The sequence below is a fragment of the Palaemon carinicauda genome, chromosome 19 (assembly GCF_036898095.1).
Source record: "Palaemon carinicauda isolate YSFRI2023 chromosome 19, ASM3689809v2, whole genome shotgun sequence".
Taxonomy (NCBI): domain Eukaryota; kingdom Metazoa; phylum Arthropoda; class Malacostraca; order Decapoda; family Palaemonidae; genus Palaemon; species Palaemon carinicauda.
The window spans coordinates 129801521-129811520 of record NC_090743.1 but is presented as its reverse complement, the minus strand read 5'-3'; the positions used below and the strand labels follow the sequence as shown (position 1 = coordinate 129811520).

Sequence of the window (10000 nt, the reverse complement as noted above, 5' to 3'; positions counted from 1 at the left end):
TTCCTTAGAAAATTGGTCATCCTTGTGATAGTTCAAAGTCATTATGTTTTGGATTTAATAGAAGTGATCGGCTCTCATCATAGGTTTTGCAACGTATTTGTTTGTAAACAATAATCAAGCAATCCTCACAGGTTTTTTTTCCTAAAGGCCTTGTTAACCTATTAAAAGATGACGCCATCTTAAACGAACGAACAAACAGTCTGTACACCCGCATCGAGACCTTACGTTTCAAATTGCCGCTGAAACGTTTTCCTTGCAACCTCCACGCTCGCCGTGTCCGGTGTGGCCGAACCCTAAGTAGTTGCGAACAAACAGTCTGGCCACCCGCATCGAGACCTTACGTTTCAAATTGCCGCTGAAACGTTTTCCTTGCAACCTCCACGCTCGTCGTGTCCAGTGTGGCTGAACCCTAAGTAGTTGCGAACAAACAGTCTGGCCACCCGCATCGAGACCTTACGTTTCAAATTGCCGCTGAAACGTTTTCCTTGCAACCTCCACGCTCGTCGTGTCCAGTGTGGCTGAACCCTAAGTAGTTGCGAACAAACAGTCTGGCCACCCGCATCGAGACCTTATGTTTCAAATTGCCGCTGAAATGTTTTCCTTGCAACCTCCACGCTCGTCGTGTCCAGGGTGGCTGAACCCTAAGTAGTTGCGAACAAACAGTCTGGCCACCCGCATCGAGACCTTACGTTTCAAATTGCCGCTGAAACATTTTCCTTGCAACCTCCACGCTCGTCGTGTCCAGTGTGGCTGAACCCTAAGTAGTTGTGAACAAACAGTCTGGCCACCCGCATTGAGACCTTACGTTTCAAATTGCCGCTGAGACGTTTTCCTTGCAACCTCCACGCTCGTCGTGTCCAGTGTGGCTGAACCCTAAGTAGTTGCGAACAAACAGTCTGGCCACCCGCATCGAGACCTTACGTTTCAAATTGCCGCTGAAACGTTTTTCTTGCAACCTCCACGCTCGTCGTGTCCAGTGTGGCCGAACCCTAAGTAGTTGCGTCAGCCTTTGTCTCAAATCTGCTCGTTACAAGGCTTAGCAATTTTGTATATTCAGATATCTTGGAAGAACGGAATTTTCTTTTAAAAGAAAAATCGGCTCTGGAATTTTCATATTCTGTGATGAATATGCAAATTTGTTCTTAGTTTGCACAAATTTTTGCCCGCCTTATGTATGAGCTTCCCCTTACTTGAGCGTTATTGCAATGCATGTAGCCATCCCTTCCTTACTGCTATCAACATTTCTACAAGTTCTGATGGTTTTTTCTAAAAGAGAACACCATCCAATTATTATTATCATTATTATTATTATTATTATTATTATTATTCTTAGCTAAGCTACAGCCCTATTTGGAAAAGTAGGATGCTATAAGCCCAATGACACTAACATGGAAAAATAGCCCATTGAAGAAAGGGAATAAGGAAATAAATAAACTATATGAGAGGTAATGAACAATTGAAATAAGATATCTTAAGAACGGTAACAACATTAAAACGGATCTTACATAAATAAACTATAAAAAGAGAATTATATCAGCGTGTTCAACATAAACTTTGAACTTTTGAAGTTCCACCGATTCAACTACCTGATTAAGAAGACCAATCCAAGCTCAATAATGTTTACAGCATCTTAAAGAACAACCTCGTAATTCGACAAGCTTTGAAATCTCTCTGTATCGTTTTTAAATGAAAAAAAAAAAAGGCAAATAAGAATTTCCCGTGGGTATGAAGTAGGGGAACAAACCCCTCCACCATTGATAATATTCTTACTAACTTTCCCAATAAGATTATTAACTTTCCAACCAGAGACCTCCAGAGTTTCTACACCGAAAAATAAAATGTCAAGGTACCATCTTGAAAAGCACCACGCTACGCTGTGCCAGACTCCTAATTTAAGAAGAGACCCTTTTAACAGGCAGACTTATTATTATTATTATTATTATTATTATTATTATTATTATTATTACTAGCTAAGCTATAATCCTAATTAAAAACGCAAGTTGCCATAAGCCCAAGGGCTCCAACAAGGAAAATGATCTCATTGAGGAAAGGAAACAAGGAAATAAACAAACTATATGAGGAGTAATAACAATCAAAATAGAAGATTTTAAGTGCATTAACAACGTTAAATTAGATCTATCATATATATAAACTATAAAAACTTAAAAATAACAAGGGGAAGAGAAACAAGATAGAATAGCGTTCCCGAGTGTACCCTCAAGCAAGAGAACTCTAATCCAAGACAGTGGAAGACCATGGTACAGAAGCTATGGCACTACCCAAAACTAGAGAGCAATGGTTCGATTTTGGAGTGTCTTTCTCCTAGAAGAGCTGCTTACCATAGCTAAAGTCTCTCTTCTATCTTTAAAGTCCTCCCTTGTAGCAGTTGCCTTAGCAGTAATACCAACTTCTCAAGTATATTATTTCCTGATCGGGGTTACTAACTTTTTCTTAAGTTTTCTCATAATGGCGAATTTGCAGAAGTCTTGATTTGAACATAATTGGATTTGAATGGAATGAAATTCTAAGTGCTTTGTCCCTTTTTTTTAGCATATTAATTCGCTTTCCAAGTCTTGTTCAGATTCATATGATAAAATTTTTCAGTTAGTCCAATAAAAGTGATGTATTAAACTTTTTGTGAATGGGTGTAATGCGTAAGATTGTCTCCTACTAGTCTGTCATATTAAGGCCTATACGTCCCGCTCAAACTCGTTAGTTTCTTTGGTCGTTGCAACCTCACCATTCTTGTTAGCTAAGGATAGAGGTTTGGGGGACCCTACAGGTCTATCTGCTGAGTCATCAGCAGCCATTGCCTGACCCTCCTTGGTTCTAGTTTGGGTGGAGAGGAGGCTTGGGCGCTGATCATATATGTGTATATGGTCAGTCTCTAGGGCATTGTCTTGCTTGATAGGGTAATGTCACTGTCTCTTTCCTTGTGTCATTCATGAGTTACCTTTAAACCTTTAAACACAAAAGAAAGGTGATATATTAATAGAGGCGTTCATAATATTAAGGGTCTCTAGGGTCCCCGAGTAGAAAAATCAAAATCATAAGAAAAAAAAAATTTGAAAATTTTCAAACTCATATCTCGGTGATTAATGAACTAATTTTCAGAAAGATTTGTAGTCTATGAATATCCAAGTACCCTTTTTAATATAAAAATAAGAATGTTTTTAGAATACAATGAAGCGATGAAAATGAATTAATTACTTAATTTTATTGTAAATTTCAATATACGATATGGGGTAAATAAAGTATAACAAGATGATAGTCACATCGCCCGTGAAATTTTTCTAATTCAGAATTTTTGCTTATGTCCTCCCTCGAAAAAAAAATTCCTATCTACCTTTAGGAGTGATGTATCATAATTTACAAATCTTTAGTAGTTCAGCTGAAGTTAAAGTCAATATAGTTTCTGAAACTTTGCTGAAGATATCCTTCACCCTCAGGCTACCAATCATAGTTCAGTGTTTTAGCAGGATCTTTCTCTCCTGTAAGCTACATTGTAATAATAAATAGTTCCATTTGAAACACCTTATCCCATTAAGAGTGTCTTTCTGGAGTAGGCAAAACAAAAACATTAAGAATATGTCCAGAGAAGGGCAATTGGACGGGAAGTCTATTAAAGGGTATACAAGTCATTTTTATGAAGGTTTAAGTATATATGAAAATATGTTAGAAAATTAAATCTAGCGGAAAAGCGTGATTTAAATAGATCTTCTCAATTAAAATAGAAATCAATCCAAATAAAGGAATTGAATGCTAAGCCTGCTGCAAATTTATTCTGTTGTACAGTTGGACACAGGAGTTCCATGCACACCTCACAACGAAGAAGTACACCTTGCCACGCCCTTACTTCGGGGCGAGTAACCAAACAGATAGTGCAGGGAGAGATAGCAGAGGGGGTGGGCGGGGCTAAAAACAGGAATTCGCCATGCAGTAAGGGTGGGACTGAGTACACCTCTCCAGATCAAGGTGTCCCGGAAATTTCCGTGTCTTACTGTACATGATGTCAGAAAGTATTTAAAACACAAACTATGTTCTTGACAATGGTGCAAAATTAAAACATTAAACTCACTACCTCAGCCTCTCATGCTATTTTACCTAATGCTGAAAATGTGTAAGAATATAGCCTGTGTAGCGTGGGCCATTTTCGGGATGGACAGGGCTGTGATTGGACTCAAACATTTGTGATGAAAATGGAAACGTTAACAAATTACTTATATCCAGTCTATCTATGAAATTAAAGTATGGAAAACCCAACTTATCGTGTAGACATTGCATTACTTTTATTACTATTATTACTTGCCTAGCTACAACCCCCATTGGAAAAGAAAAATGCTACAAGGCCAAGGTCTCCAACAGAGAATGCAGCCCAGAACGGTGAAGAAATAGAGAAGTTGCGAATGAATTGTAAAGAAAAAACATAGAATTTGTTAAGATCTGCAACAACGTTAAATAAGTCGCATATAGACTATGAAACCTGTTCAAGAGAAAAGTATTTGCAGAACAATTTTAAACTTTTGAATTGCCACCATTTCAACTACCAGGTAAAGATCAGTCCATAATTTGTTCACAGTTAGAATAGTACTTCTAGAATACTCTATAGTATTGTGCCTTATAATGGAGAAGGGATGATTGTTATAATTAACTGCATACCTAACATTACGAACAGGGTGGTACAGTCTGCGTAGATCTGAATGCAAAGAATGGTCAGAATAATGAAAAATCTTATGCAACATGCATAAAGAACTAACAGAACGACGGTACCAGAGATAGATATCTAGATCATGAATGAGAAATTTAATAAACCACAAGTTTGTGTCTAATAAATTAAGATGAAAATCAACAGCCGAAGACCAAACAGGATGATGATATTCAAACCATGATAGAATTAAAGAATTAAAGCATTTCCCCAGCATAGATTGATCACCAGAAATCCTAAAAGACTTTCTCAATATGATGATTTTTTGTGCAATTGGAGAATCGGAACGGATGAGTCGCAAAAGTCAATTTGCAATCAAAACTCGTACTTGGAATTTTAAGTGAGTTGTATACACATAAAGAGACATTGCCAGTGCAATGCTCTGGATGTTGAGGAACCACTATCCTGGCTTACTTACAATCATACTTAGAATTTCATTATGGTTCAACTATATCTCCCATAATTTGCTCTATGCAATCGTTTATCCTATCTCTATTGGTTGATTTAGCAACCAAAACTCAACTACATTCAGGGATGGAAATGATGCAAAAAGAGTAGCATCATCTGCATATGCAACAAGCATGTTTTCAAGGCCAAACCACTTATCATGCGTATATAATATGAAAATTAATATATGTAAGTGAAAATATTTAACTATTATGTATGTTGATAAATTACAAACTAGCAAATCGCCATAGAATAACATTCAGGGATGGAAATGATGCAAAAAGAGTAGCATCATCTGCATATGCAACCAGCATAGTGTCAAGGCCAAACCACTTGCGTATACAATATGATTTGCAATGTAGGTAATTAAAAGTATTATTACCTATGATAAAGTACAAACTAGCAAATCACTATAGAATAATATTTTTTCTATAGCTTTTGATAAGGAAACAGCCACGAAAGTATTTCTGTTCGTAAATGTTCTTACTTACACGTGTGCTGCTGCGACCACTGGCAACCGTAGGTGGTGTAGAATGAGCTCTCTGGATTTTAGAACATAATCTTTCTTTTGTTAACTTCTTTTTTGTGAGATTACCTCTCATGATAAGTGATCCTGCACCTATTCTCTCTCTCACTCTCTCTCTCTCTCTCTCTCTCTCTCTCTCTCTCTCTCTCTCTCTCTCTCTCTCTCCTTTCTAGTTCTTTAATACAGTTTTATACACCCCACCCTTTTATTTTTGTCTAGTTTGTTCCTCCCAGATTTGTTTAATATTCTATAATTTAATTCCTTGTTTTTTTTTTTTTTTTTTTTTTTTTTTTTTTTTTTTTTTTCTTGTGATTTTAGTGTCTCTTCTATACATGCATTTTCGCAGTCTCTTCACACATTTTCCACACATTTTCCTCTTCTTGTCACTACAACATTTTACTTAACGGAAACTTTACTTATTTAATAAATATAAGTAATCAAATGTTTCTCGTAAACAATAGATATTGTTACATTTTGGTGACAAATTATTTTTTAGTGAAATATTTTTTTGAGTGACAAATTATTTTTGGGTGATTGAATTATGTGAGAAATTTTTTTTAGTGACAAATGTTTTGTTTGATTGACTGAAATTTTTTCGAACAAGTGATTATTCGAGTGACAAATTAATTTCTTGATTGACTGAAATGTTAAATAGATATTCATGAAGTATAGTTTCCAAAACGGAAAATGTACAAATCTGCAGTCTAGAGCTACAGAAAAAAAAATTAAATAATTTTAAAGTCACTTTTATCGAGGCAATAAATCCATTTACTCTTTATGTAAATATTGCATATTGGATTCTATAAATTTATGATTATTGTGGAGGATATTTTGCCGTCCAATATGGCATTCAACGCAGGGGAAATATATTTTAAAACGGCCCATTTTTCACGACAGAAATAGGTTTCATCAATAAGGTTTCAAAAAATGAGAGTAGTTTTCATTCTGTCATTTGGTGTGGAAGACTTAATTTTATAATGGTTTTTTTTATTTCATAAAATAAAATTGTTTTCATTCTGTCATTTGGTGTGGAAGACTTAATTTTATAAAAAAAATTTTATTTCATAAAATGAAATTGTTTTCATTCTGTCATTTGGTTTGTAAGACTCAATTTTAAGAAAATTTCTCTATCCCAAAAAATTGAATAGTTGTTTTCCTTCTGTTATTTAGTTTATAAGACTTGATTTAAGAAAATTTCTTTATTTCCAGAACGAAAATAGTAGTTTTCATTCTATCGTTTGGTTTCTAAGACTCAATATTAAGAAAATTTCTATATCTAGAGAAATAGATTAATGGTTTTCATTCTGGCATTTAGTATATAAGACTTAATTTTAAAAGAATCCAAGAATCCATCCCATCTAAGTTTAAATATGCAATATGCGGGGTCCTCATATCACCAACAATATTTCTTTTCCCATTTGTCTGTATTTTCACCCAAATCACACAATATCTCTTATCTCCTCAACCCTTCATGCCGATCAACAGGATAATTCGCATTGTCCTAATGTTCCCATAACCCTGAAAAGATTATTCTTTTGTTCAGAAGACCCAGAGAGGATGAGTTTGGTGTTGAAAGTAGATATTTCTTTATTTTTCATTTCTGACATATTCCCCCTACTGTCATCACAACCTGATGACCTTTGCTTTAATGGTCGGTGAAGGGGAAGGCGTTCTCCCCCTAGCTCCTTCCCCCAAGGTGCCCCCCCCCCCCCCATTAGATTAGAAAAGAAAGACTGAATACATAAATATTAAAAAGTTGTCCTTTCCTGTATCAGCCAGTTCCAACACAACAGTTTTCAACCACGTAAAGTCCCCTTTGCCGGGGAAAAGTTCCCACAGTGCACCCCACGCAATACGCTGTAGGTCCTTGCAGCCTTCAATCCGGCCCTGAATGCACCCACTTTTAAGCCATCTACGATCTGACTGGCCTACTTCTCTTCAAGCAAGGGAAAACAAACCCAAGATTGTAATACAGAGGATGTAGCAGAACTCAGATTTTAGAAACATTGGGTACAAAACACCCTTTCCTTTCCTCTTTCTATCTTGAAATGCTAATTAATCAGTCATTTATTCACGTTTATTTAATTGATATTGTATCTCGATTATTTTATAATAATAAACAGTTCACAAAGGGACGCGAGTTTAAAAAATGAATTTCAATCATAGCCATTTTTAGCTACTGCCATCATCCATAATAATTCCCAACGTGCATCATTAATATTCCGCTCCTTTTCTAACATTCACTTCAGTGGAATTTTAACCCTTTCATCTACCTTTTGTACTCTGGTTGTTATGCCGGACAAAAGAAAGAAAAAAAAAATAAACAAAACATGATTCAAACCGTTTTATTGACACCGACAATATTATAGTCAATTACGACAAAAGTGAAATTGATATCACTTTGATGAAGTGTGTCGAAAAAAAGGGGTCTCTCTCTCTCTCTCTCTCTCTCTCTCTCTCTCTCTCTCTCTCTCTCTCTCTCAAAAGCGATAGGGAAGTTGAAACTTTGCATTGTACAACTTTCATGGACTGCGCAAAAAAAATTTTTTTTTTCTTTTCTGCTCTGTTCCCTGACTTTGGTGAAAGTCTGATAAATAATTTCACACCTTTATTCATTATTCACTATTAACTAGATTCTGATTTTCCTATTTTTAAAAAGAGACTGTAATATCATGAAAGACCTTTATCTGCTTTTATGATTTCTTTTTATTTTTTTTTATCCTTGTTAATGTTTTTTTTTCTTTTTTCTAATATCAAAATCTATTTCTACTGAGAATTAGCCTTTGCTTAGGATTCGAAGGTCAGAAAGACAGTTGTAAAAGCGTTTTTAATTCTGGCGTCATTCTGTTTAGACAGAAAATTGTGAGATCAGTTAGTACCTGCGTCAGTCGACTTCGATGATATTATTATTATTATTATTATTATTATTATTATTATTATTATTATTATTATTACTAGCTAAGCTACAACCCTAGTTGGAAAAGCAAGATGCTATAAGCCCAAGGGCTCCAACAGGGAAAAAATCCAAGTGAAGAAAGGAAATAAGGAAATAAACTATATAAGAAGTAAGGAGCTATTAGAATAAGATATTTTAAAAACATTAACAACATTAAAACTGATATTTCATATATAAACTAGAATAATGTCAGCCTGTTCAACATAAATAAAACATTTTCTGCAAGTTTGAACTTTTGAAGGTCTACTGATTCAACTACCCGATTAGGAAGATCATTCCAAAACTTGCATCACACATAGGCAACATAACTCAACCCCCCCCCTCAAAAAAAAAAGACTTGCTATGGACCGGAAGAAATAATATATATACATATTTGAAATAAGAGCCATGGCTCTTTCTTATATCCCTGACCGTATTTTGCAAGTCATGGTTTATACTGTGTTTTGTGTTTAACCATAAATCATATAACTATTGTATTTTTATCCAAGTGCTTTGTATATATAACCTTGTAACATGTACAAATGTGCTCAATTAATCTATATATCAATCAAACTAATTAACTATATATCTGTCATCGAAAGAAATACTCAAACAAAATAGGGGTCGCTAATCCCCTCCCTTAACCCCCAAGACATTAACAGCAATATACTGTAAGAGAAAATCGCCAATTCCCACTTAGTGACAGTGGCGTAGCTAAAGAGGAGAGGGGGCCGATAGGGTCCTTTTTCAAAACGCCCCCCTGTCCTCCAAGAGAGGGGGTCCTCTTTTCTAACTCAGCCCCCGCCCGAGGGGGCCGATAGGATCCTTTTTCAAAACGCCCCCCTGTCCTCCAAGAGAGGGGGTCCTCTTTTCTAACTCAGCCCCCGCCCGAAGGGGCCGATAGGATCCTTTTTCAAAACGCCCCCCTGTCCTCCAAGAGAGGGGGTCCTCTTTTCTAACTCAGCCCCCGCCCGAAGGGGCCGATAGGATCCTTTTTCAAAACGCCCCCCTGTCCTCCAAGAGAGGGGGTCCTCTTTTCTAACTCAGCCCCCGCCCGAGGGGGCCGATAGGATCCTTTTTCAAAACGCCCCCCTGTCCTCCAAGAGAGGGGGTCCTCTTTACTAACTAAGCCCCGCCCGATGGGGCCGATAGGGTCTTTTTTCAAAACTCCCCCCTGTCCTCCAAGAGAGGGGGTCCTCTTTACTAACTTAGCCCCCCACCCTAGGGCCCCAAAATCTTCAGCTACGCCCCTGGGCATTGACCTGAAGAAATGGAAGAGGGGAAAGATGAAATATTTTGGTTAGTAAACAAACTCCTGACAACCTCATCAGTATGTATATTTGAAGTCTTTCGCTTTGTTTATCTCCGGTGCATCATTATGTGCTAA

General features: G+C 36.5%; 1 protein-coding gene across 1 annotated transcript in view; it reads left to right on the top strand.

Annotated features, from left to right (window-relative positions):
* LOC137659330 (inactivation-no-after-potential D protein-like) overlaps positions 1-6971 on the top strand; it is a 32276-nt gene extending 25305 nt beyond the window's left edge. Inside the window, exon 4 of the mRNA XM_068394348.1 lies at positions 6888-6971. Coding sequence (XP_068250449.1) covers positions 6888-6971 — 84 coding nt within the window. The remainder of the gene's footprint in view (positions 1-6887) is intronic.
* Positions 6972-10000: the final 3029 nt, after the last annotated feature.